The sequence below is a fragment of the Salvelinus fontinalis genome, chromosome 28 (assembly GCF_029448725.1).
Source record: "Salvelinus fontinalis isolate EN_2023a chromosome 28, ASM2944872v1, whole genome shotgun sequence".
Lineage (NCBI taxonomy): Eukaryota > Metazoa > Chordata > Actinopteri > Salmoniformes > Salmonidae > Salvelinus > Salvelinus fontinalis.
The window spans coordinates 11,389,185-11,416,852 of record NC_074692.1 but is presented as its reverse complement, the minus strand read 5'-3'; the positions used below and the strand labels follow the sequence as shown (position 1 = coordinate 11,416,852).

The following is a 27,668-nucleotide window of genomic DNA, read 5'->3' as shown; positions in this document are numbered from 1 at the left end:
TTTGATTGCCTTGCGGAGAGAATAGCTACACTGTTTGTATTCGTTCATGTTTCCGGTCACCTTGCTCTGGTTAAAAGCAGTGGTTCGCGCTTTCAGTTTCACGCGAATGCTGCCGTCAATCCACGGTTTCTGGTTTGGGAATGTTTTAATCGTTGCTGTGGGTACGACATCGTCAATGCACTTTCTAAGGAACTCGCTGTTAATGTTGTTGATGGACGCAATGCGGAACATATTCCAATCCGCGTGATCGAAGCAGTCTTGAAGCGTGGAATCAGATTAGTTGGACCAGCGTTGAACAGACCTGAGCGAGGGAGCTTGTTGTTTTAGTTTCTGTTTGTAGGCTGGAAGCAACAAAATGGAGTCGTGGTCAGCTTTTCCGAAAGGAGGGTGGGGGAGGGCCTTATATGCGTCGCGGAAATTAGTGTAACAATGATCCAAGGTTTTACCAGCCCTGGTAGCACAATCGATATGCTGATAGAATTTAGGGAGTTGTGTTTTCAGATTGGCCTTGTTAAAATCCCCAGCTACGATGAATGCAGCCTCAGGGTGTGTGGTTTCCAGTTTACAAAGAGTCAGATAAAGTTCGTTCAGGGCCATCGTTGTGTCTGCTTGGGGGGGGGGGGGGGGGGGGTATATACGGCTGTGATTATAATCGAAGAGAATTCCCTTGGTAGGTAATGCGGTCGACATTTGATTGTGAGGAGTTCTAGATCAGGTGAACAGAATGACTTGAGTTCCTGTATGTTGTTATGATCACACCACGTATCGGTAATCATAAGGCATACCCCCCCCCCCCCCCCCCGCCCCTCTTCTTACCAGAAAGATGTATGTTTCTGTCGGCGCGATGCGTGAAGAAACCAGCTGGCTGCACCGACTCCGTTAGCGTCTCTTGAGTTAGCCATGTTTCCGTGAAGCAGAGAACGTTACAATCTCTGATGTCCCTCTGGAATGTTACCCGTGCTCGGATTTCATCAACCTTATTGTCAAGAGACTGGACATTGGCGAGTAGTATGCTAGGGAGTGGAGCGCGATGTGCCCGTCTCCGAAGCCTGACCAGGAGACCGCTACGTTTGCCCCTTTTACGGCGTCGCATAGGGTCGCCGGCTGGGATCAGATCCGTTGTATTGGGTGGAAGGCAAAACACTGCATCCGTTTCGGGAAAGTCATATTCCTGGTTGGAACGATGGTGAGTTGACGTTGCTCTTATATTCAGTAGTTCCTCCCGACTGTATGTAATGAAACCTAAGATTACCTGGGGTACCAATGTAAGGAATAACACATAAAAAAACAAAATACTGCATATTTTCCAAGGAACGCGAAGCGAGGCGGCCATCTTGGTCGGCGCCGGAAGTAATTATGAGCCTCCCCTCATCAGCCTCCTGTGGTTCACCCTGACCACCTCCTGAAGTGGTCAGACAGTTCCGAACACAATCAGACCACAAGCAACTTTGTTACTTATGCAAATTAGATATTTCTGTATATCATTTTCAATAAATTTGCAAAAATGTCTAAAAACATGTTTTCACTTTGTCATTAAGGGGTATAGTGTGTAGATGGATGAGAAAAAATATTTTATACATTTTGAATTCAGGCTGTAACACAACAAATGTGGAATAACTCAAGGGGTATGAATACTTTCTGAAGGCACTGTACATGCTAGAACGTTCCAATGGTCCTATCTACACTTGACACTTACATGCGACTTATGCTATCAGAATACGAATCTCGCATTGAAAAGACAAAAGTCGCTTTGTGGTCTGATTGTGTTCAGATCTGTCTGTGGACAGGGTGCATTGTGTGCTGATTTCTCCTCAGTCTGGGTGCAATCAGGCTACCGAAAGCGCATACAGTGGGCGACGTTGCTTGCTATATTAGCTTGCTGCCTAGCTACAGAGGTTAGCTGGCTACTTAGCTACAGTAGGTAGCTACTGCCATAAGCTGTTTTGTTATTATCATATTTGGCCTATTCCACCATTGTAGAACGCATACTGGCATTTGAGTATTGCGCGGGAATGGACACAATGTGGACATAGTGGACACGTTTAAATGTAAATGTAGACGAGCGACGTGTTCAGAAATGGATATTTAATACATTTTGAATTAAGGCTTTAACACAACATAATGTGGAATAAGTCAATGGGTATGAATATTCTCTGAAGGCACTGTACATGCTAGAACACGTCAATACCATCTCGCTAGCTCATGCTTGGCTCTGCCCACCTTCCTTCTTCTGCGCAGTATGATTCATTTGGAAACAACAGACTGTGGTCTATCTTGGGTTAGTTATACAAATATTTGGTTGTAGTTAGCTGGCTATCTGGCTTTAGCCTGGCTAAAAACATAGCTAGCTAGCCTTTTCCCACATCTGCATGTGAAATAGTCAGATTTATAATAGAAAAATATGCACTGGCCTCCCGAGTGGTGCAGTGGTCTAAGGCACTGTATTGCAGTGCTAGAGGTGTTATTACAGACCCGGGTTCATTCCCCGGCGAGGGTTTGGCCTGGGGGGCTTTACTTGGCTCATCGCACCCTAGCGTTGAGGTCATCATGTTTTGGTCATGGAGAAAAAAAACACATGGCTAGCTAGTTGGCTACAGCAGGTTCTACCATTTCACAATAGGTGATGCGTATTACAAGAAGCCGCCCATTTTGTGACAAAGAAAGGGATTGCAACACTGCGAATCTCCCGTCTGCGTAGAGCATGTAATAAGCTTTACTTAACGGCCTTGTTGCAAACAGAATGGATGATTTGGAGGGGCTTTTTTTACACAAGCTTCCTTCCTTTCACTTTCATACAGGCCACTAATGTGATATGAATACAATGTTCAAATCAAATACAACAGATGTAGTAGACCTTAACGTGAAATGCTTACTTACAAGCCCTTAACCAACAATGCAGTTCAAGAAATAGTAAAACTAAAGTGAAAAATAATTATAAAACAAATCAAAAACGAAGGAGGCCTACAAACCTGACTTAGTTACACCAGCTCTGTCAGGAGGAATGGGCCAAAATTCCCCCAACTTATTGTTGGAAGCTTGTGGAAGGCTCCCCGAAATGTTTGACCCAAGTTAAACAATTTAAAGGCAATGCTACCAAATACTAATTGAGTGTATGTAAACATCTGACCCACTGGGAATGTGATGAAAGAAATAAAAGCTGAAATAAATCATTCTCTCTACAATAATTCTGAAATTTCACATTATTAAAATAAAGTGGTGATCCTAACTGAGCTAAGTAAGGGAATTTCTACTTGGATTAAATGTCAGGAATTGTAAAAAAACTGAGTTTAAATGTATTTGGCTAAGGTGTATGTAAACTTCCGACTTCAACTGTAGGTCCTGGATGTTAGGAAGCTTGGCCCCAGTGATGTACTGGGCCGTAAGCGCCTTACGGTCAGATGCCGAGCAGTTGTCATACCAGGAGGTGATGCAACCAGTCAGGATGCTCTCGATGGTGTAGCGAGAGCATGGACACCAAGGAACTTGAAACTCACGACCCGCTCCACTTCGGCCCTGTCAATGTTAATGGGGGTCTGTTCGGTAATCCTTTTCCTATAGTCCACGGTCAGCTATTTTGTGTTGCTCACATTGAGGGAGAGGTTGTTGTCCTGGCACCACACAGCCAGGTCTCTGACCATCTCCCTATAGGCTGTCTCATCGTTGTCGGTGATCAGGCCTACCACTGTTGTTTCGTCAGCAAACTTAATGATGGTGTTTGAGTTGTGCTTGGCCACGCAGTGATGGGTGAACAGAGAGTGCAGGATGGGACTAAGCACGCACCCCTGAGGGGTCCCAGTGTTGAGGATCAGCGTGGCAGATGTTTTGTTGCCAATCGTTACCACCTGGGGGCGGCCTGTCAGGAAGTCCAGGATCCAGTTGCAGAGGGAGGTGTTTAGTCCCAGGCTCTTTAGCTTAGTGGGCACAGGGACTATGGTGGTTTGTTTGAAACGTGTAGGTATTACAGACCCAGTCAGGGAGATGTTGAAAATGTCAGTAAAGACACTTGCCAGTTGGTCAGGGCATGCTTTGAGTACACGTCCTGGTAATCCGTCTGGCCCCGCAGCTTTGTGAATGTTGACCTGTTTAAAGGTCTTGCTCATATGGGCTACAGAGAGCGTGATCACACAGTCGTCCAGAACAGCTGGTGCTCTCATGCATGCTTCAGTGTTTCTTGCCTCGAAGCGAGCATAAAAGGCATTTAGCTCGTCTGGTAGGCTCACGTCACTGGGCATTTCGCAGCTGGGTTTCCCTTTGTAGTCCGTAGTATTTTTCAAGCCCTACCACATCTGACGAGTGTCAGAGCCAGTGTAGTAGGATTCAATCTAAATCATGTATTGATGCCGTGCCTGTTTAATGGTTCATCTGAGGGCATTCTTCTAAGCATCCGGATTAGTGTCCCGCTCCTTGAAAGCGTCAGCTCTAGCCTTTAGCTCGATATGGATGTTGCCTGTAATCCATGTTGTTAATGTCTTTGTATTTTCAAGTATTGTGGTGCCAGCATCATGTTATGGGTAGGCTTGTCACCGGAAAGGACTGGGGAGTTTGTTAGGATCAAAATAAACATGAAAAGAGCATAAGAAAATCCACCCAGTCTTCTGAAAATCTGAAAACCTAACCCAAGGGTAGAGTGGGGCAATTCCAGAATGGATTTCCAAGAGGTGTTGAGTGTTCCTGAATGGTCACGTCTCCATCCGGATTTTAAATCTGCTTAAAAAAAAAATGTTTCCCTATGAGTTGTGCTAGGTTGGTATAATCTTATTCAAAATGGTTCACAGCTGCAATCAATATATTCTAATTTGGTATTTCTTAGTAATTAGGACATTTTTATATAATTGTTATTTCTTTTTGAAAACGTGGATTAGGAAGTGTACATCTATGGGGTGGGGGGGGGGGGGTCACATTTAATCGCTTTTTAGATTACATTTTAGGGCAGTAAAATGTGAAGAATGTGGAAGGGGTGTGTAGGATTTCCAGTGTTGTTCACCCCAATCTCTACATTGGAGGGGAATGTCGGAACGTTTATCATCATGCAGTACTTGAACCGCAGAACAGCGGGGCCAGAGACGAGGGAGGTGGGAGACAACATAAACCGCTGAGGTTATAACAGTGCTGGCTCATTCATGTCTTGGTCTGCTCATTTTGATTGGATGTGGGGTAACATTCCCCTGTCCCCCATCGGTCTAAGGATGTTAAATAGACACAAAGGCCACGGGGATCAAACCACTGTCCAAACGGACACGTGTTGTCTGCTTGTAGGAAAAATAAACCATATCATGGTGGCAATTATATGCAGACATGGAGAAGTCTGCGTGGATGTATAAATAAAAACAAGGGGTAAACACCCTCTCCCCTTCCCCCTCCCATGCAACCACCATAATATCTGACACACTTATGCATGTCACATACATAGCCTACCTAATAAAGGCCCCACCATCTCTGGGAGCGCCAAACGTAGCCTATAGTACTATTACTCTGGAACCTGTATGTCCTAATTCATATGGATCATTTAGTTATGTCTGATCATTTTGCAAGGAGAAAGCCGTCCATGGTTTGAGGTCCACGATCTATTGTTTCTACAATATCAGTTTCTTCGCCTGCCTGCGCTCTGCGTCAAAAGACATACTGCGGCCGTTTTGGTTGTGCCTTTGGTTACATGTTAATATATTCTTTTTTTTTTTGCATGAAAATTGACATTTCTGCAAACATAACTGAATGTGTGAGGTGATTAAAGGTCAGAGAGTAAAATTCCATATAGGCTATCAGTCTAATGAGGTGTATCCATTGTGGAGGTGTGGCAGAGGGTATTCTATACACAACACAATGTAACATAACAATTGATGCGCCTTGGAATATTATATATTTTATTCTTATCACATCTAAGCGCCAACATAGGCTCACCTTGACTATTGTCGGAGGTAATCTTTGCATCGATGTTATCTGAAGACCACGCATCATTTGTCGTCCGCTGAGAAACCATGGAGACCATGGTCTGCAGCGTTTTTTCTGGAGGAAAAACTGATCGCGCATCAGTGGATCTTTTGCTTGAATTTGATGTTCTGGAGCTCAACGCCATTATTTGTTGTGTAGGGGTTGAAATAATTTCTATGCTTGGCTTTGGGGTTATTGGATCCGTTGTCGGTGGCTGAATTGTGGTTGCGGTTGGCGAGACAGGAATCGTGGAGACCTGTATCGTTTTGCTGGTCGCTCTGGCGGAGACAATTGTGGGGGACGGCGTGAGCCCAGTTACTAGGCCGAGCACAAACCTGTCCTCAGGTAAACGATTGGGCAAGGTGGTGTGGAGCTGCTCCAAGCTCTCGGATGCTGAGCGAGGCTTCCTGGAGATAGGCGACGCATTATAGGAGTTGATGCGAGGTGCAGCATCAGAAAATCCAATATACAAAATAAATAGCAACGCCGGGGATATGTACATCATTAAGGCCGTTAACCTCATATTCAATTTCAGCTCTCCATGTAAAGCCTTAGTAATGGTCTGTCTCAGACCTTTCCCTGAATGGACTAGCCTATGCTGTTCGCAATTGCTACCCAGTGATTGCGAACCGAACTACCCGCAGCTTCTTGACTTCACTTTCAGTTCAACCTAGCCCAGCGCAATGAAAGGAAACGCTGTGGATTGTCATACCCTTCAGCCAATGAGGGCATTGAGGGGAAGTCTCGTGGTATGGTTAGGTGCGTTTGTTTTCCCATCGCAAAGGCATTTGATTGGTTCAATGCGTAATCGTGAGCCAGTGCGCGATGAGTGCAATGAGAAATATGTTTGATTCTTCATTTGACACACTTTAAAACAAATATAAATCATCTAAAATTACGTTATTTCATGATTATAGCCTAGACTAAACATTACATCCATTCGATTATGGGACATTAGGCTATTCATGAAATAATATATGCACCTCTTTAATCGATGTACTCCCTATAAGCAGCAACATTATGAAAAAGTAAGCTATCCAGGACTTCAGGCCTAGACTCGAGAAAAAAAGATGGGGATGTTTATTATGTCTACGCTGTAGGATATGTGCGCGCTGTAGCCTAATCACCCATTGTTTCAACTGTGTGCGAGCTCCACTATGTGGCTATAGGCCTAAACACCTGTCGTCTACAGTCATTCATCAGCAGTGACATGAGCTGCCCAACAAGATCAAGATCAAAGAAACATAGCTGTTACACTCAATAATTAAGCATTTGATTATATGATTAGACATCCTTAAAGAGCCCACAATATACATTGTCCGGGGATCTGGGGCCTATACAATCTAAGTCAAAAGTAGTGCATAACCCACACAGCAGATGGCAGCACAACGCAAACGATTCAGTAAATCCGCTAGACGGAATCAAACATGTAGGCTATGTAGGCTAGAAACATTTTAGCGAACAGCTGATACAATGGCGCCACTGGACTTGGATAAATACGAGGAGATTGCCAAGCAGTGTAAATATTTACCTGAAAACGACCTCAAGGTGAGAATCACTGCCTTCGCAATGGCGATCACTGAAATAAGCCCGATGAGCAGCACGTATAGTAAGTAGCCTACTTATCAGACGTAAACTATGGCAAAATGGCTATCACTTATAAATCATAGACTATCTAAGCTGACCTAAAATCACACATACAGACTGTGATGCCATTATAACCAAGAATTTGAATTCAATGAATGCCGTCATCATGCTTGACAAAAGTATTTGTATGATATAAAATGTGCCATTTACAGTAGCTTTTATTTATTTGATTTTATGTAACCTTTATTTAACTAGGCAAGTCAGTTAAGAACATTAAGAACAAATTCTTATTTACAATGACGGCCTACCCCAATTGATGGCCTATCCCTGCCAAACCCTGACGATGCTGGGCCAATTGTGCGCTGCCCTATGGGACTCCCAATCACAGCCGTTGTGATACAGTCTGGAATCGAACCAGGGTCTGTAGTGACTCCTCTAGCAGTGAGACGCAATGTCATAGAGCACTGCTCCACTCAGGAGCTTAGTTATCACTAGTTTATGGATGTTGCTATTATGACATTCATTCATTAAACCATTGCTTGGGCATTACATCACATCAGACTCCTCCTTATTCTAAGGGTGTGTGTTTTTTTTCTCCCTCAGAGGTTATGTGACTATGTATGTGACCTATTGCTAGAGGAATCCAATGTCCAACCTGTGTCCACCCCAGTGACAGTGTGTGGGGATATACATGGGCAGGTAGGCTACTTCATTGACCCTCACAGCCATACAGCATCGTTGCTAAATATTTGTTTTCTTATATTCTATTTCTTTCCGTTCTTTAATTTCCAGTAATTCTGAAGTTAACTTGGTTGTTTCTTCTTCATTCAATTAGTTTTATGATCTGTGTGAACTCTTCAGAACCGGAGGACAGGTCCCAGACACAAACTATATTTTCATGGTGGGTATATACTCAACTATTATCCCCTTGTCCACTCCCATTTATGTTTTTGTTGTCCCCGACTGGATCTGTCTCCGTCCGTCTGTTAATAAGTTAAAGGCGCTACATGGACAATTTGATGTCTGCATTGGCCATGCAGAATTTAGGTGATACAGCCTCTGCAGAAGTCAGGGCATTCATACTTCCTGCGCTTTGCGGAGCAGTACAGAGCTGTTGTGAAGGATGTTGCCTTCTTCTATGATCTAATGGCAGTCCACAAACAAATGTGAAAGGTGCATGCCAGCCACCTACTGGGCTTTAGTGTGTGGTCAATCACGGTTTACAAAATTTCTAAATCCTCCTACCTAACTCAGTACTTCTGAGAAAATAAAAAAGAGCCCTACTAACTTCTAATAGACCATCCCCCAAATCCCTTCCAACCCCTCCCAAACCTGTTGAACCTCATTAACCCAACACTTCAATATTTCCCTCTCTTCAACACACTTACAACAATATAACAACACATGCTCCACAGTTTAATCCACCATACACTCCAGACACAAACCATTCACATGCTTGCCAACCAGATGTAATGGCGAGTTCAATGTGCAATGTCCTAAGCGCAATCAAGCAAATGCCACTTCTTCCTTCCTAATCTGACCTTTGAATCTTGGTCCACAACCTTTCTTTGGAGGGCATATAAATGCCGGCAATTGGGCTCAGAGTCCCATCTCTTCTGCCACACATCTATCAAAATGGCTTGCCGGCCCTTGGGCTCAGAGTCCCATCTCTTCTGCCACACATCTATCAAAATGGCTCTGATCCTACATTTGGCCTCACCTTTACCCAGTGGAACATTAATTTCAATGATATCTTGTTGCAAAGCTCTTTTGTCTAACTGGTCTACAATTTAATTCCCTTCCACACCCGAATGTGCTGTGACCCAAAGGAAGTTGTAAAGGAAGTGACTTTGTGTTTATACAGGACCTCACTTACGGTCAACCAATCATGTCAATGCGGAGCTATTCAGAGCACACCGCGTTGTTAAAACATTTTAGAGGCGCATGGCGATACAGTACGAAACTCATTTTTGCTTCTGCATGCCTCTGGAGGCTCTTTTGGGATCAAGCATAAATTGGCTTTAAATCAGATGCGATATCTCAGACAGCTGGGCCAATTTTGACGAAATGTGGGTGAATGATGCGTCTTGCCATAAAGATCTGGCCTTTACAAAATTACAGATCGGCCCAAGCTCTAGTAATGAACTGAAATGTGTTAGTCAGAAGCTGCATCATTCGTGGGGGACAACATGTTTGCTGTTACATTTTAGTCATTTAGTGACTTACAGTAGTGAGTGTACTTTTTCCCTACTGGTCCCCCACGGGAATCGAACCCACAACCCTGGCGTTGCAAGTGCCATGCTCTATGAACTGAGCCACACAGTTGCCTTGTTTTACATGTTGTTTACAACGTCCATCAATAATGTACCCATCAGGATTATGTGTATTTGTTTCTCTGCAGGGTGATTTTGTTGACCGGGGATATTACAGCTTGGAGACGCTCACATACCTGCTGGTGTTAAAAGCGAAATGGCCTGACCGCATCACACTTTTAAGAGGAAACCACGAAAGCAGGCAGATAACCCAAGTGTATGGATTTTATGGTGAGATTTTCTTCATCATTAATTCACCATATCCAACCCAACCAAATGTTGTATTAACACATTAGTAATTGATGTACAATGCAAACCCTTGACTCCAGGTGCTCTGGTTATAAATGGGATGTTCCTGGTCTATGTTGCCTTTCAGATGAATGCCAAACCAAATATGGAAATGCAAATGCCTGGCGCTACTGTACCAAAGTGTTTGATATGTTAACAGTTGCAGCGGTGAGTATAACTCTATTGCTTTGTATTTCTGATTTCCTGCAGTAACAGCCCCCATGGCACAATTTCAGCATATCAAGCCAACATGAAGATATTTTCTACTGTCTCAGTTACTCAGCATTCTAATGCTGTGCTTTGGTTGTTTTGTGTGCCAGCTGATGGATGAGCAGATTCTGTGTGTTCATGGGGGCCTCTCCCCGGACATAAAGACCCTGGACCAGATCAGAACCATTGAGCGTAACCAGGAGATCCCCCACAAGGGAGCATTCTGTGACCTTGTGTGGTCAGACCCCGAGGATGTGGACACCTGGGCCATCAGCCCCAGGGGAGCTGGGTGGCTGTTTGGTGCAAAGGTCACCAATGAGGTGAGTACATTGTCAATTTCACACGGTAATAGACATACAGTACCAGTAAAAAGTTTGGATACATCTACTCATTCAAAGGTTTTTCTTGATTTTTACTACCAGCTTCATCTGGAATGCTTTTCCAACAGTCATGAAGGAGTTCCCACATATGCTGAGCACTTGTTGGCTGATTTTCCTTCACTCTGTGGTCCAACTCATCCCAAACCATCTTAACTGGGTTGAGGTCGGGTGATTGTGGAGGCCAGGTCATCTGATGCAGCACTCCATCACTCTCCTTCTTGGTCAAATAGCCCTTACACAGCCTGGATGTGTGTTGGGTCATTGTCCTGTCAAAAAACAAATGATAGTCCCACTAAGCGCAAACCAGATGGGATGGCGTATCGCTGCAGAATGCTGTGGTAGTCATGCTGGTTAAGTGTGCCTTGAATTCTAAATAAATCACTGACCGTGTCAATAAATCACTGACCAGAAAAGCACCCCCACACCATCACACCTCCTCCTCCATGCTTCACGGTGGGAACCACACATGCAGAGATCATCCCTTCACCTACTCTGCGTCTCACAAATCCACGGCTGTTGGAACCAAAAATCTTAAATTGGACTCTTCAGACCAAAGGACAGATTTCCACCGGTCTAATGTCCATTGCTCGTGTTTTTTGGCCCAAGCAAGTCTCTTCTTCTTATTGGTGTCCATTAGTAGTGGTTTCTTTTCAGCAATTTGACCATGAAGGTCTGATTCACGCAGTCTTCTCTGAATAGTTGATGTTGAAATGTGTCTGTTACTTGAACCCTGTGAAGCATTTATTTGGGCTGCAGTTAGAGGTGCACTTAACTCTAATGAACTTATCCTCTGCAGCAGTCGTAACTCTGGGTCTTCCTTTCCTGTGACGGTCCCCATTATAGCCAGTTTCATCATAGTGCTTGATGGTTTTTGCGACTGCACTTGAAGAAACGTTCAAAGTTCTTGAAATTTTCCTGATTGACACATTCATGTCTTAAAGTAACGATGGACTGTCATTACTCTTTGCTTATTTGAGCTATTTTACCAAATAGGGCTTTCTTTCTGTATACCACCCCTACCTTGTCACAACACAATTGATTGGCTCAAACGCATTAAGAAGGAAAGAAATTCCACAAATTATTTTAACAAGGCACACCTGTTAATTGAAATGCATTCCAGGTGACTACCTCATGAAGCTGGTTGAGAGAATGCCAAGAGTGTGCAAAGCTGTCATCCAGGCAAAGGGTGGCTACTTTGAAGAATCTCAAATATAAAATATATTTTGATTTGTTTAACACTTTTTCTGGTTACTACATGATTCCATATGTGTTATTTAATTGTTTTGATGTCTTCACTATTATTCTACAATGTATAAAATAGTAAAAATTAAGAAAAACCCTTGAATAAGTAGGTGTGTTCCCAAACTTTTGACTGGTACTGTAGATGAAATGGGTAATAGTAATGTTTTTTTTTCTCACATTCACATTTATCTCACTGTCTTTCTTTTTTCATTATATATCTCTCGATGTGCAGTTTGCTCACATCAACAACTTGAAGTTGATCTGTCGGGCACACCAGTTAGTCCATGAGGGTTACAAGTTCATGTTTGATGAGAAGCTGGTCACAGTCTGGTCGGCTCCTAACTACTGCTATCGCTGCGGCAACATTGCCTCCATCATGGTCTTCAAAGACGCCAATACGAGGGAGCCCAAGCTGTTCCGGGCGGTGCCCGACTCAGAGAGAGTCATTCCACCCAGAACAACGACACCATATTTCCTGTAAACACTGCACTAACGATCATCAGCTTCCACCGCACTGTTATCAACCACCACATTTGTATTGCATCACATGCAGAGGAGCGACAACAACTCTTGTTTAAGTGACACCACTGATTTTGTCATTCCTATTTTATTATAGTGTGTACGTTATATACATACTGCATGTTTCTGTGTCTGCTGTAGCTCTGTGTACCAACACACATGCATTGGCACAGAAGTACCATATCAAGTAATACCACTATGTTTTAGGTGATAGCAGTGTCAATATTTTATGTTTTTATCTAACCCATGGCATGTTAGATTCAATTCATTATGGTAGTTCACAATAAGAATACATGAAGTGAAACAGGATCACTTCTTTTCGCCACTTTACAGGAAGAAGTCAGTTTTGTTTGACTTGTTTCAGTTTGACTTGGGTCTATTTGCAACCTATTCGGCCTATAGAAGAAGTTATTTCTCAAATGTTTGATTTGATTTTTGTAATTTCTATTTATGAATTTAGTTTATCGTGTAGATATATATAAAGCACTCAATTCAGAAACAGCACATATGGGCAATGTTGTTTTTGTTCAGAAATATGTTTAATGAGAATTTATTCTTGCACTTAGTTCTCTTGTAATGTAGTATTATAATAAAGCTATAAGCCTGATAATTGAGGGAAGCACATCCTAAGATGAAGACCACTGATCTAAAGATGGGCAGGCCTATGAGAGCAGTAAGCCTAGCTGTGGTTACTTGTGTGAACTGACTGTGATACAGGATGAGCTAGTTAATATGGAAATTATCAAAATTAGAGATTCTGCTATTACTGTTAATCAGTAAATACAAGGAAATACATACACTACGTGGCCAAAAGTACCCAGTCAGCGTTCCAATTCATCCCATTGATGAAAAAAGTACCCAATTGTCATACTTAAGTAAAAGTAAAGATAGCTTAATAGAAAATGACTCAAGTAAAAATCACCCAATAAATTTCTACTTGAGTAAAAGTGGCATCCTATGATGGTACCACTTTGAAAGTCACTGAGCTCTTCAGTATGGGCCATTCTACTCCAACGTTTTGTCTATGTAGATTGCATGGTTGTGTGTTCGATTGTATACACCTGTCAGCAACGGGTGTGGCTGAAATAGCTGAATCCACTAATTTGAAGAGGTGTCCACATACATTTGGCCACGTAGTGTATAATCAATGCATTTTATGACCTCCAGGTTCCAGAATACTGTTTTCGTTGACTGACATGAAGTCGAGCGAATCCCTTTCCACACCCTTTTAGATTTGTCCAATGAACACGGACGCAGTGTACTGGCATATTACGTGTTGATGTAAGAGAGCTAGCCAAAATACAGTCCAGACATAGTAACACAATTGTCGTAAAGCAGTATATTTGTAGATGTATTATATTGGGAAACGGTAGAGTTGTTATTCGTCGCAGAGAATACATTAAACACAATGGGCTTCTCTAGGAATGTGTTACTTTGTCGGAGTTCATACGGTAAGAGATTCCCTTGATCAGCTGGCTAAATTCGCTAGCTAGGCTAACAATAACTACCTTGGTAGCTAGCTGATAGCTATCATTTGTTGAAATCATCTGTCTTTTCCTGGAATTCATGATCAAACAGCCGTGAACAGTTAGCTGGGCCCGACGGATTTCTTAAATCTCGAATGCTGGGCTTTTTACAGAATGGTAACGACTTATTCGTTAACTGCTAACGAAAGCTAGTTTGCTAACAAGCGAGCAGCTATCATTGCCAATAGTGGGTAGCTAGCTAGCTAATTTACATCGTCTTGTCATCCAGCTGAAATATCATTAGCCTCTTCCTATGTATTTCTTAGCAAACCAGCTGTCACCAATCTGTTAACTAATCTGGTGACATGACAAATCATAAGGCCAAAACGACGTATAAGGTAGCTACAGACAGTAACATCCTCATTCTGTATCTCTAATAGTTTTCGTGCTGATTGCCATGACTCACTCTCTGTTGTCTATTTCAGATTGAAAGAGGAATGACAATGACAGTTCCCCTGCCCGTGAGAGGAGGCTACACTGGAATACAGCTGTTCTGGGACCCTGAACGACCACAGCCTGAGTGACAGAGCACTTGCATTGTGGAGCTTTTGGGAAGAGAACTAGTAGCAGGCAGTACACTTGGGTAAAGAAACACTAAGGCAAGGTGGAGATGTTTGCCAAATTGAAAAAGAAGATTGCGGAGGAGGCTGCCACAGCTCCCCGGACCGGAGTCCGTATGCCTCGCTCCTACAGCAAAGAGTCCATTACGTCAGTGGGGGCAGACTCCGGGGATGATTTTGTAAGTACCAGTATTGTTACCTCACTGTCACAGTCCATGCCAGTCATCTTTTGAACCCACTAAGAGTAGTTGGTCGTATGACACGAAACAAGGTTACCCAGGCTATTCTACAAGGAAGACATCAAGGAAGAAAAGATGGCTTATGGCCTCTAATTTGAATAGGCTTAAGTTTTGCACATATGAAATGCAAACAAAGGTAATTTATATCCCTTACAGTCTTTCAATTCAACATAACTGATCTATAACATGATCGGCTTTCTCAGTGTTTTGAGAGATTCTGTGGCCCCTACCTGACAGTAATGGCCCAGGCCCTCCATTAGTGTTTCCCTCTGTGGCCAGATAAGAGCCCCAGGGATTGTCATGATGATGTAATTCACTACCATTGGCATCCAGAAGCCAGTGTATTCCATGGTCAAGTGTGTAAATGTACGAGTACGATACCGCCACTCTTTTGTCACTGATTAGATGAATTCAGAAATATTCCCCATTGTAGAGCAGGTTAAAGGGATAGTTCAGGATTCGGCAATGAGGCCCATTCTTTACTTACCCAGAGTCAGATGAAGTCTTGGACATCATTTTAATGTCTCTGCATGCAGTTTGAAGGAAGTTGCTAACTAGCGTTAGCGCAATTGCTAACTAGTTTTAGCGCAATGACTGGAAGTCTATGGAAACAGAAAGCATGCTAGCTGTTCCTGTAGACTTTGTCATTGGGCTAACATTAGTTAGCATTAGCTAGCAAAACTCAACTTTCTTCCTACCGGAAGCAGATGCATGAAAAGTAATTGCCAAAATCCCAAACTATCCCTTTAATGCATTGTTGAGTCTTAAGGCACAAACCTGTGTAACATGAAGCCCTGCTCAGGTGTCAGATCTGCCCTGCTCTGTTCACTTGACCACACATGACAAGTAGGCACTAGAACAAACACACACAATGTTCCTTTTCTCTTTTGGAGAAGGTAGCTTAACATACTGTATGTTGAGACAATTCCGCTTAAATCTTTGAGGCTAATTAGTAGTCAATGTGATGGTGTTATTCCACATTGCACTGTTGTTTTAGACATTATATAACTTTAAGAATATCATTAGATATTGAACTGTGTTGATGTTATTGAAAAAGCATCAGAGGTGTTAATCTGTTCAGTTGGTATTTTCTGCACCCCTCCCCCCTCCACGTTTGACACTATGAATGGAGTGGCTGATCTACAGTGTTAGCCAGATCCAGTGTCTTGGGGCTGATGTCTTTCCTTTCTCGTTTGCACCGTTTTGAATTATTTAAGTCATTGACTGGCAGTAAGACCAAATCAACTGGTAGGCTATCCCTCATCAAATTTGTAGTGAAGTAAAATCAGGATGACATCAAATTTAGGTAAAGGGCAATTTCCACAGAAAATTTAACAAAAACACATTTACACAAAGAGCAGTGCAAATGCAAAGTTTGGTAACAATGACGGTTTGCATCTGCACTGTTCTTCGAGTAAAATGTGATTTTGTAAAATGTTCACTGGAAATTGTTAAACGTAGTCCTTGTGCATAGAGTTGCATGGATTGTTTAAATTTGAAGTAATTGTTTTTTTAATTGTAATTGAGTCATGGCATAATTCTGTTACTATGGAATTGCCCTAAACACACTCATAGACATGAGTTGGGTACCTCTGATATGAAATATCATTTTGATATATCTTGTCAGTGGGATATTTCATAGACTCTACAACATCCACAACATATGTTTCTAGTACCTGCTGCCACATAACCATGGAAGCTCCAGTGTGACCTGCTGTGCTGATGAGGATCCCTCTATTCTCTGTGTTTGTGTTGACCTCCAGGCCTCTGATGGCAGTAGCTCCAGGGATGACCTCTCTTCCCAGATCCTCAGAAGGAATGATCAGATTCGCAAGCTGGAGGCCAAACTATCAGGTAAGACATGTCTGTATGGAACCAGTTTAATCAGAGTAGGATGAGGTGGTTGCACCCAGGCCTAGACACTTATCTAAGGTTAGTTTTGCGTTTACCCCAACAATAATTAAGGTTAGGTTTGGTGGTGGGTAAGCTGATTCTAGATCTGTGTCTAGTGTACTTAGAGACAGCTTTTACCAAGAGCAGTACGCTCAGGTGAAAGGTCACATAACCAACGGGTGTCTGGCTTCAGTCTCGACCTCATGGCTTTTGTTCTTAACACCGCCCCTCACAAATGGTATGATATGATATCTTTTACAATGTTTCTTTATTCTTTACCACATTCCCATCTGGTGAACATTAAGAGCAAATGCCATGGCATTTAGTCTACATTTTTTGGTTCTGTGTGTTTTTTCTCCCAGATTAGTGTGGTAGCTACTCCTCCCTTAGAGGTGGTGTGTGTGACCCCTTGGAAAAGGTTAAAGGTTGCACATCTTCACGCAGCCTCTTAACCAGGATGGTTTTCTCATCTAAGAAAATCATTGTTTTTTTTCCCCCTTCCATTTTTTTTCTCAATCGTGTTTTTATTTTATTCCTCCTCATGGCTTTAACCCTCATCCACCTGTCCCCCTTTCCTGTGTGTGTGTGTACGTGTTTGTTTTATGTGCTGTTGGTATTCCATCACCACACCTCCTGCCTCTAGACTACGCTGAGCAGCTCCGACTTATGCAGAAGACCAAGGACAAGCTTGAAATTGCATTAGAAAAACATCAGGATTGTACGTACCTTTATTCTCCAATCTCCTCCCATTTCGCGTTCTTTCTTTCTCTCATTTGTTTGTCTGCTGGCTGTGGTAATGGTCACCCAAAGCACCGTCAATCGATCAAGGAGGAGTTGAGAATCATATGCTGTCACTTCTATAGGTTTCCATATTTAAAAAATCTATATATTGTTGAAACAAGGGACTTACATGCTTGTTGACATATATAATTGTTTTTAAATGTTTGGCACTGTTTGGAAGTAGGTAAGTATTTCTGGTATGACAATTATGTGAGACAATATAAAACAGTGGAAGTTTTCAGTATGTAAATGTCTATTACTTCCCCTTTTTTGTGATAATCAATGTTATAACAAACACCAATATACTAATGTAACCAATAACAATAAAACATCTATACAAATAAGTTAATTTGGGATGTCTGTGTTGGCCATGGTTAGATGCACTGCTTGCCTGCTTCTGGGAAACACCTAGCTTGGCTTACTGGACACATTCTATGGTCAATATTACTCACCCTTTCAAAGCTAGCAGCTACTAACCACTGACAAATCTCCAACCTGCTCTTTCAATTGAGCCATCTTTGGCTAGCCAGTTCTATTGCTCATTCTTTCTCTCTCTCTCGCTTTCTTTTACTATGCAGCCTCCATGAGGAAACTGCAGGACCAGAATGAGACTCACCAGGCCAATAGAGCCAAAATGGCTGAAGGCATGGCTTTGGCCCTGGACAAGAAAGATCAGGTGAGCATCATATCCTTTGCACCACGAGGCATACGTTTGTGTGTTTATATAGTTAGATTAATTCCTGTCTTTGTCTGTAGGAGTGGATGGAAAGGATGTCTACGCTGGAGCAGGTACGCTAACATCTAACTAATATATTCTAGGTTCTCATTCAGCCAGTCAGTCATTGCCTGTGTAGATGAGAGATCTCTTCTGTCTGGGGCCCCTCAGGAGAAGGCATCTCTGTCTGTGCGGCTAGATGAGATGATGGAGCAGAGCCTTACTCTGTTCCAGAAGAGGGATGACCTGGACGAGCTGGATGGCTTCCAGCAGCAGGAGCTCGCCAAAGTCAAACACATGGTACGCACTACGGACAACAAGGTCCTACTGTCTAACAATAACCCACCACGTGGCATGTAGGAGGCAATTCAAAACATATTATAGTTTTATGCTTTATCTGTCTGTCTATTCTGATCCAAGCTGTAGCTATGTCGGTAGCCATCCACCTTGGTTAAACAGCACTTTGGTGGGAGCAAAAGTGTTCCTATTACCCTAGACAATAATAGTAGTTAAACATTTGTTTTAGTAAAAGAGAAATATTCACCAGGCATATTATATGCCTTCAAAACGATGTCCTTTCTGTGGTGTCTCCTGTTTCGTTCTGGTAGTTACTGAGGAAGGAGGAGCAGCAGGGCCTGCGGGAGCGAGAGCTCCAGCAGAAGGAGACCGAGCTGCAGACAGCCAAGAAGGGTTTGGCCGAAGCGCAGGAGAAGCTGCAGGCTCTGGGAGAGGAGCATCAGGAAAGTTGCAGGCTAAACACCGAGCTGGGGATCGAAAGGTTAGGACAGGACACAGTGATTGCAAGATCTTGTTCCCCTAACCTCTTTAAAAAAAAAAAATTGTATAAGGGAGAGTTTGCCTGTTTTCTTCTGGGTTGCCTGAGGATTTGGTTGTTGTCTAACAGTACAGGGTTGTGTGTGTGTGTTCTCATTTAAGAAAGGACCTGCTGGAGTTCAAGGAGAAGGCAGAGAAGAAGATCGCCGAGCTGGAGGGCAGAGGCCAGAACCTGCAGAAGGTCATCCAACAGGTGTCTGAGGACTTCCAGAAGGTTAGCCCTCTAACCCATAGATTCTTCCTTGAAAAATCTGTTCACTGTATTATTGGTACATATCTGTAATGACAGCATATGAATACAGTTAGATGAATGTGATGATAACAGTTTATAAAATGCTTCACAATGTAGAAATCTCTCTGTGTGTGTTCTCAGTCGCGGAGCGCTGAAGCAGCTGTAGAGAAGTCTCTCCATACCTTACAAACTGATTACAATGCCCTGAAGCTGCAGCAACACAAGGTAAGACCAGATCACAATGTAACTCCTTATATGGGCAATTCCATATTTCTGTTTTCCAAATCTGCACAGTTTTCCCAGTAAATGTTTTTGTTTGGCATACATTTTAAAGTGAAAAATTGGAGTGTCAGCGTATTTCCGTTACCATGGAATTGCCCATATCTAACCCCTCCTCCTCACCCAGTGTGCTCTGTAATTGACCCATCCCTCTCTCTCCCTGTTGTGGTCCCCAGGCGGCAGTGACTGATGAGGACAAGGAGCGTGTGCTGCTGGACCTGCAGGAGAAGGTCTCCTCTCTGGAGAGACGTCTGCAGGGCAACCTGAGTGAAGACGAGCTCCTCCAGGAGCTGCTCAAAGAGGTAACTACAACAGTCAGCTAATCCTAAAGACAGAGGGACTCCTGTGGAATTGGTATAAGGAAAAGACCAAAGAGAACTGTAAGTAAGCATTTCACTGTTAGTCCACATCTGTCGTTTACGAAGTAGGTGACAAATAGAATTAAATTTGAATGGTGATGCATTTCAAGTCAAGTTTATTTGTCATGTGGACAGAAACACATGGTGTACACGGTACAATGAAATGCTTACTTGCAGGTTCACCTTTCAACAGTACGACAACCATAAGTATCAAACAAATAATGAACACAAATAGAAGCTTAACCCTTGGCCTATATGGATAGGGCTAAATTGAAATGTTTCTTACAGAAGAAATGCATAAGCACGGTAGCAATTGAAAGAGAGCAGTTAGAAGATTATGGGGAAATTATTAGACCAAAGTTCAGGACACAGCAGTACACCTGACAACACATTGCACTGTTGATTTTATGTGCATTTTACATTTACTGTACTTTCTGCCACATTTGTTGATATGCAAATCTTAAAATATTCTGGATAAATTTAGTAACATAAGAATGTTCCTGAAAAAATGTGGGGTAGGTGCAACATAAGACAAAATAATAACAAGGGTTTGACTGAGAGGACTAACTGCTGTCTCCAAAGTGTGCACAGTTCCTAAGTCACTTCCATGTACTTTGATGACTCAAAGAAGAGTCTTCAACTAGAAAGGTGTTTTTAGAGCACCTAACTGGCGTTGAGGAACTAGAGCGAACACACTTGTAGTTGGATAGTAGGATGTCATTAGGTGAATGCACCAATTTGTAAGTCGCTCTGGATAAGAGCGTCTGCTAAATGACTTGAATGTAAATGTTAAATGTAGTTGTTTGGTTTGGAACGCAGCCCCGCCTCACACAATTACTGTTGTTCACGAAATCCCAAAACGGTCCATTATAAATCGCATTCTTTGTCAGGTGGGCATCATTTGAAAGGTTGTTCTATTGCCAACATGACTAGCAAAGTTATAAAATATGAACTTACACTTAGGCTTTCACAAGGCAATTCAGAGAAACAGATCATCATTTTGGTGATCATAGAAAGGAATTGTGAGTGCATTCAGGTGCGTGTTCTGCAGCCAATTTCTTCCAGTTGCCCAATTAGCGTGAGGGAGGGAGGCAACTACTGGTCCCATTCGGTGCTCAAGTTCAGAACAGCTGTCAGTCACAACCCATACAGCGCTGTGAAGCACAGAGCCTGAGCTCTGACGTCATTTATAGCATGTTCCTGTTCAGCCACTTCGTTCCAATTTAGGCGCTTATCAGTGTCCAAATCTGCCATTTTCAACCTGTATACGGGTACGAGTGTGAAGGGTTAATGGAGTAACAATAGCATAAACATTTAGCAGAAGTATAAATACAAGGAAGGCACTCAAACAAATGTAAAGTATAATATTTACACGTGTGCCGGGGAAGTGGGATATGGAAATATTTTTAGCAATAATAAATTTAGTCCAATAGGAGCAGTCGTGGTGTGTATGCAGCGTGAGTGTGTTTGTGCATATGGGTGTGTGAGTGTGTGCTAAGGTGCAGAGAGTCAGTGCAGATGGTCAGTTAAAGTGTTGAGCAATCCTCATTCCCCCCTCCCCCCGCCCCCCCCCCCTGTGTGTTAATGTGTAGAAGTCCACTCTGGAGCAGACGCTGGAGAACACGAGAGTGGAGCTGCTGCAGGCACGCACCAACCATGCAGACACGGTTAGCTCACTGGAGACTCAGGTAAACAGCCCTCTACCTCTTCATCACAATGATATACTTCTTCACATGCAACTGGCTTAGATGCTCCATTGCTTAACAGCAACAAATTAACAATTGTGTGAACACATCTGGTAAGCATATTGTATCTCTACTCTCCCAGATATCCAGAATCAACCACAATGTAACTGAACTACAGAACCTGCTACGGCACAAAGACGACTCTTCCAAGAACTACAGAGAGAGAACGGACGACCAGGTAAGAGAACGGGCACTGGTGGGAAAGAAGGATGTAAGCATTTCAGACCTGTGCTCTCTTTTCAGTCTTTCTTCTTGTGCTCTCACACACAGCCCCATGTTGTTCTCTGTCTTACAGATAGCAGGTCTGGAACAGCAGGTGCAGGAGAGCAACGAAAGGCTCAAGAACACTGAGCAGCAGATCACTGACAAGCAAGCACGTCTGCACAAACTGGTAAATATTTGTCCGATTACGGTGAAAGATGCTCTACCACCACTGTAAATAAAGTTGAAGCTGAGGCTGGAGCAAATGCAGTTGAACCTCTTATTTATTTAGACTGATTAGACTTCTTCATGTATCCTATGGGAGCCAGGGACACAGTTAATGTAAGCATGTGTGATGCTGAGACTGCCCTTTCCCCCTGTGGTCACCCCCAGCAGGCAGAGTGGAGTGTGGAGAGGGTCAGTCTGCAGCAGCAGGGCCAGGAGAGGACAGGCTGGCTGGAGGAGCAGCTCACTGCACTGCAGACAGAGAAAGACACAGAGCACACCTCTGCCCAAGCTAGGATTGTGAGTTACAGTTGTCAGCTCTCACTTGATCTGTAGATGTTGACATTTTAGTTCACTGTACTGTTCTCAGTGACATGTGCTGCATAGTTTTGTTGCCTGACTGTTAAGGTACATTTTCACTTTGGTATTTGATCGTTTCGATGCAGATTTTGATCCGTTTATCCACTGTTCTCGGTGGATTGGTAATCGGTTGCCATGTAATTTGATCTCGGCTACAAGGCCATCAAATACTTATCTGTCGTTAGACTGTTCCTACGTCTTCTTTTGCTTTTCTTTCTTTAACATCCCTTTATCTATGTTTCTCTGTCCCTATCCCACATCTCTCTCTCGCCCACCCATCTCTGTTTCGTGTTTCCCAGCGTGAGTTGGAGGAGGCGAGAGGATGTCTGCTGAGAGGGAGGGATGAAGCTGACGTGGCTCTGAGGAGACGGGAAGAGGAGCTGGAGCAGGCTAGGGTCAGACACACTTCCTGCTTTATATTAGGCAGTCAGTTGAAAACAGGAAGTCATGGATTTCCTGATAAACAAGTGTATAAAAACAATTCTATTGCATTCCTGGGTCACTCCAGATTTTTTTGCGTGCTGTGCCACACTCATTTCTATGAGAATAGCTACTGCATTACAACTCCAAACCATGGTCCTGTTGCCTGTACACATGGGGTAATGATGTCCCTGTATGTCACCCCAGTCAGAGCTGAGCAGCAGGCAGACGGTGAGTGTGGAAATAGCCATGGCTCTGGAGGACACCAGGAGGCAGAAGGAGGAGCTCCAACTACAGGTCTGGAGAGACATCACACTTACATCATAAATTTCTGTACTCTTTTAAATAACAAACAATATTCTCTACACTCTGTTGGAATGAGGTTTCCAAAACTTGCCAATGCTATTGGCTTAATCATACTCGGGCAGGTTGAGTGAGGTGTTTTCAAATTCATGAATTCAGCTTGTCGATTGTGCTCATAAATAAATTGGACGTTCACTGTCTCCTTTTCCAGGTAGGACAGATGACGGCGTCACATCAAACAACATCGCAGGAACTGGCCCACGTCACTGAGCAGCTGAAGCAGAGAGAGGAGGAACTCCAAACACTTCGCAATGGTAAACACTTGATTTCTCTGTCAGGTGCACTTTTCCTCTGTCTCACATGCTATGTGAATTTGGAAGTGGTAGTGTTGACTTCATACCGTGTGGTGTCTGATGCTCCCTTCTGTGTTTGTGTTGCAGAGCTGCAGAGGGCCCAGAGCTCCCTGTCCCAGCTGCAGGAGGAGGGGGAGAGGCTGCGGGCATGGACCCAGGAGAGGGAGGAGGAGAAGGACAGCCAGCTGGTCAGCCTGAGGCAGGAGCTCCTCACCCAGAACGAGCATCTGGACTCCTGCCAGTCACGGGTCTGAACACACAGCGGGCACAGCCATTAAGACACTTTAAACCTGTTCTTAATGTCCTTCTTAGCTTCCATACTGTACATAACTCAAGTCTGTCATTACAGATTGGACTTTTTGTATGTGTTTTCTGACTGTGCCTCTGTGTGTCTCAGGTGTCTGAGCTGGAGGTGGAGGTGGAGACCCTGACGTTGCAGCTGCAGACTCCAGAGGTGTGTGAACCGGACCAGAATGGGACCGTGGACGACCTGGACCACATGCAGGAGGCCAACAGAGACCTGGAGCAGCAGCTTAGTGACAAGAACAAGGTCAGTACTGGACCAAACAAAAACCATGATCACCACACAGGCATGTTTGGATAATTACTCCTTATCTGAAATATCTGGAGCAGGTCCATTTCAGTGTGTGCTTTTATTGATTGGAATCCTGTTGCTTTACAGACCATTAAGCAGCTGCAGCAGAGGCTAGCTGAGCTGAAGAGGACCTTGCAGAAGGAGCTGGTGAGACATTTAGATACCTTTTTAGTATGAGTATCCAATCTAAATGTAATATCTTTTTCCATCGACTGAATATGGTCCATGTGCTGAGTTTTGTGTATGATAGTTTGTGCCTGTGTGTTTCTGTTGCAGAAGCTGAAACCTGAAACTGAGTTGGAGGAGAAGGAAAGGGCCCAGGAAGGGAGAGGGGAGAGGCTAGACAGAACCTTCACAGAGCCCGCTGCACCCCCAGCCCCTGGCCCAAACACCACTGTCACCAACACTTCTGACCTCAATGACTCAAGAGAGATCAACTTTGAGTACCTCAAACACGTGGTGCTAAAATTTATGTCATCCAGAGAGGCTGAGGTGAGAGCAATCTACCTGGTCCCTGTTATCGTAGCTAGACCCATCAGTATTGGACGTCTATGGTCTTGGCTGAAGTCTAAATATCTCTCTGTCCCCCTCTCGTTCTGTGTCATAGGCCTATCAGCTGATCAGAGCGGTGTCTGTGTTGCTGAACTTCACTGGTGAGGAAGAGGACATGTTAAAAGAGACACTGGAGTACAAGGTGACTTCCTCCTTTCAGATATCTGTTCCCTGAAACTTCTGTGTCAAATGAATGGGCTTTATGGCCATACCACCGCCAGCGTGTATCAAATGAAATAGGCCATGACACTATTTTTGTCCTCAATTGGCCTCATTTCTTAAATGCACTTGCTATCTGTTGTTTATTTTTGAATACCTAAGCTGCATCCTGAGGAAAAGTTATTTTAGAGGCTAGAAAGCCAGTATGAGGGTTTGGGCACAGGGTAAAATAAAAGGCTGCCGGTGCGTGGGAGAGAAAATATCTGTAGAGTTCCAAAAGTTCTCACACTCAAAACCATGAAAAGGGAAAAACCCAAGGAGGCCGAGATGGAAAAATTTAATAATTAATTGAATCCATGCTCCGAAGAATACAGAAGGTGGAAGTGCTAATATGTTTGGGCCTTATGCCTTCATCAGTGCTGTACAAACACATGAAGAAGACACGGACTTAAGGCACCTGCTGTGCACAACAGGTGCAAGCATATAGTTAATTAGAGACTGGCGAATAGGGAATCGATGCATGTTAACAAGGAATCTATAGAAGAGTATCAAAAATGGACAATTCATGTGTCATATAAAATTGGAAAGAGACAACAGTCTGGGCTACCATAGCTTTCAAGCACACATTACATATACAGTTGAGACAAGCACAGGGTCAAGCTGCAGTGCAGGACCCCTGGATGGAGAGCTAGTTGTGGGGGGCCCAACGATAGGGGAATGTCTTCAGGATGTGAACCCAGAAGCCCTCCAGTTGCCAGATGAATTCCCTCCTATTTTTCCAGCGCCCGGCCCTTCCCCAGTTGTAACTGTAGTAAAAGTCCAGTGATACATGTATTTCATTTGATATAATCGGAAAACATCGCTGTGTTTTTCAGATGTCCTGGTTTGGATCCAAGCCTTCTCCAAAGGGTATTGTTCGGCCGTCAGTTTCAGGGGCGCCTGCTCACTGGAGCTGAAGGGACAGAGAGCGGAAGAATTGTGGAGAGGACAGAGACACACACATTACTTTTATCATGTCCTTGCATGATGCCTCCCATCACTGTGGTAACCAACTGAACATTGTGAAGAGGACACTACATAAGCTTTAAAACGGTTTCTGACGTGACAGATTCCTATGTAGCTCTTCAATCTCTCCTTAGAAGGACATTGTTCTTGCTCTTCAAGAGGACAGAGAACGGCTCCACAATGACTTGGAAAGTCAGTCTTGTTATATGATCTGTAAAGATTTTTTCTTTTTATGTAGGGGGTGATTTTATTTACAAGTAAAATGGTTAAAGCAGACATGGTGGGTTGATGCATTGATAAATGTTAACCTTAAAGGGATACTTAAGGATTTTGGCATTTATTTACTTCCCCAGAGTCAGATGAACTCATGGGTACCATTTGTATGTCTCTTCATCCAGTGTGAAGGAAGTTAGCGGTACTGTAGTTTTGCGAGCCAATGCTAACTACCGTTAGCACAATGACTGGAAGTATATGGTATTTACTAGCAGTTACCATAAACTTCCAGTCATTGCGCAAACGCTAGTTAGCAACTGTGCTAACGCTAAGTACTCCTTTAAGAGTAACCCTTCTCCCTCTTGGAATTAAGTTAATATGAGATCTTTGATGCACACAGTACAAGTATGTCTTACGTAATTGTCCAGGTGTTAAGAGTGGGATGGGTCAGCACTACCAGACTGCCACAACTCTGTTTGACTGAGAAGATTATTTATGTCTCTAATTGTTCAAATGTGTCTGTTGTGAGTACATGATGATAATAACCTTAAGATTTAATAACCGCCAAGATTTCTGAAGGACCCTTCACAACAGTCTCATTTGGTTCTTTCCTATAACAATATTAATTACGGGGGGCATGTAGAAAAGTATCACGTTAGAATGAGAAGGTTTGATGTGAGAGCCATACATCAATGGCATTGATATCAATGGAAAAAAATTTATGTAAAGAGGAGAGGAGTGAGTCTTAATATAATGTTGATTAAGTAAATAATTATTGAACGATATCTAAATAAGAATTATCGGAGGATGTGCTCTACCTTTACCTGCCTTGTGTTTGTGTAAATGACATTCCATATGTCCTATTTATATATGAAAACTGTACATATTCATTGAGAACTTTATAAATCACTGGATGTAAATGATTTTTGTTTGACCTCTTGCAGTATTTTACACCATGTGTCTGTCCATGTTGCCAGTCTTGGCTTGACTCTCTGTCTCACTGTTCATTGGCATCCTGCAACAAGTGACCCTGTTTATGAGCTTACAATGTGAGGGCATTAATGTTGTACTGGAGGAAAGACCAGTGAATACAGTATGCATGCCTTATACCAGAATGTGAACCAGGTGCAAGGCAGGAATACACCAGTCTGCACTCTTAATTCTACTCCCATATCATGCAGTGAGAAATCTCCATGTGTCTGGTGACGTTACAATACTGTAGCATTTTTTTGTCACATTCATCAGGTTTGTATAGTCAGTCAACCCTAGGGCTTTAAACGTTCTTAAAATGGACATGATCTACATTCAATGATAAAACACCACACTTCATTAACAGTGACCTGTTATTGAATAGTACCAGATATCACACAAGTTGACAATTCTGTATGAACTCCAGTGAGGGCTTGAAAGCAATCTGCCTGAAGTAGTTTCATAGAACTACAATATCACAGCACAGGTGACTATGACTCCACTGATCAATGTACTGCAAGGTCAATATCAAAAACATGATGCTCTTTTGAAACTTCTGTTTGATTCTGCTGTGTTCAACTCTGGTTTTTAACAAAAAATAATAATAAATCACTACACTTAACTAAAATGTTTTTGTCTCAATTTATATTGTGAACATAAAGGTTTCTTTTCATAATTTTTCTCC

General features: G+C 43.0%; 3 protein-coding genes across 7 annotated transcripts in view; 2 read left to right on the top strand and 1 right to left on the bottom strand.

The window, feature by feature from the left end:
• Positions 1 to 6,618, bottom strand: part of LOC129826142 (multiple epidermal growth factor-like domains protein 9) — a 33,303-nt gene extending 26,685 nt beyond the window's left edge. The window contains exon 1 of the mRNA XM_055886506.1: positions 5,899 to 6,618. Within this exon, the coding sequence (XP_055742481.1) occupies positions 5,899 to 6,451 (553 nt within the window). The 5' untranslated portion in view covers positions 6,452 to 6,618. The remainder of the gene's footprint in view (positions 1 to 5,898) is intronic.
• Positions 6,619 to 7,303: 685 nt separating this feature from the next.
• On the top strand, positions 7,304 to 12,970 carry LOC129826143 (serine/threonine-protein phosphatase 6 catalytic subunit-like). 2 transcript variants are annotated; one of them, XM_055886508.1, is made up of 7 exons: positions 7,304 to 7,476; positions 8,119 to 8,214; positions 8,351 to 8,416; positions 9,917 to 10,058; positions 10,204 to 10,283; positions 10,436 to 10,645; positions 10,748 to 12,162. In XM_055886508.1, the coding sequence occupies exons 1-7, from the start codon at positions 7,402 to 7,404 to the stop codon at positions 10,856 to 10,858; spliced, it is 780 nt and encodes a 259-aa protein (XP_055742483.1). In that variant the 5' UTR covers positions 7,304 to 7,401; the 3' UTR covers positions 10,859 to 12,162. The 2 variants fall into 2 exon arrangements, with proteins under 2 accessions (XP_055742483.1, XP_055742482.1); XM_055886507.1 differs by lacking the exon at positions 10,748 to 12,162 and adding an exon at positions 12,180 to 12,970 and having other exon boundaries at positions 7,306 to 7,476.
• A 199-nt stretch (positions 12,971 to 13,169) lies between these two features.
• Positions 13,170 to 27,611, top strand: LOC129826141 (golgin subfamily A member 1-like). Of its 4 annotated transcripts, XM_055886502.1 has the most exons (24): positions 13,170 to 13,917; positions 14,418 to 14,731; positions 16,555 to 16,645; positions 17,328 to 17,402; positions 18,043 to 18,140; positions 18,221 to 18,253; positions 18,351 to 18,479; positions 18,788 to 18,957; positions 19,116 to 19,227; positions 19,387 to 19,470; positions 19,701 to 19,826; positions 21,476 to 21,571; positions 21,711 to 21,806; positions 21,924 to 22,019; positions 22,223 to 22,354; positions 22,714 to 22,809; positions 23,042 to 23,131; positions 23,349 to 23,451; positions 23,578 to 23,738; positions 23,888 to 24,040; positions 24,173 to 24,232; positions 24,362 to 24,577; positions 24,693 to 24,779; positions 25,672 to 27,611. In XM_055886502.1, exons 2-24 carry the CDS (start codon positions 14,603 to 14,605, stop codon positions 25,750 to 25,752), a joined length of 2,514 nt encoding a protein of 837 aa, XP_055742477.1. In that variant the 5' UTR covers positions 13,170 to 13,917; positions 14,418 to 14,602; the 3' UTR covers positions 25,753 to 27,611. The 4 variants fall into 4 exon arrangements, with proteins under 4 accessions (XP_055742477.1, XP_055742478.1, XP_055742479.1 ...); XM_055886503.1 differs by lacking the exon at positions 17,328 to 17,402; XM_055886504.1 differs by lacking the exons at positions 13,170 to 13,917; positions 14,418 to 14,731; positions 17,328 to 17,402; positions 18,221 to 18,253 and having other exon boundaries at positions 18,284 to 18,479.
• The last annotated feature ends 57 nt before the right edge of the window (positions 27,612 to 27,668 follow it).

What these genes read in the sequence shown, in the direction of transcription:
- LOC129826143 (XM_055886507.1), top strand. Translation starts at nt 7,402, where the DNA reads ATGGCGCCACTGGACTTGGATAAATACGAGGAGATTGCCAAGCAGTGT. An exon ending in GTGGGGATATACATGGGCAG is followed by an intron (nt 8,215 to 8,350) that starts GTAGGCTACTTC and finishes TCATTCAATTAG; the next exon opens with TTTTATGATCTGTGTGAACT. An exon ending in CCAAGTGTATGGATTTTATG is followed by an intron (nt 10,059 to 10,203) that starts GTGAGATTTTCT and finishes GTTGCCTTTCAG; the next exon opens with ATGAATGCCAAACCAAATAT.
- LOC129826141 (XM_055886502.1), top strand. Translation starts at nt 14,603, where the DNA reads ATGTTTGCCAAATTGAAAAAGAAGATTGCGGAGGAGGCTGCCACAGCT. An exon ending in TGTCTGAGGACTTCCAGAAG is followed by an intron (nt 19,228 to 19,386) that starts GTTAGCCCTCTA and finishes GTGTGTTCTCAG; the next exon opens with TCGCGGAGCGCTGAAGCAGC. An exon ending in AGGAGCTGGAGCAGGCTAGG is followed by an intron (nt 22,810 to 23,041) that starts GTCAGACACACT and finishes ATGTCACCCCAG; the next exon opens with TCAGAGCTGAGCAGCAGGCA.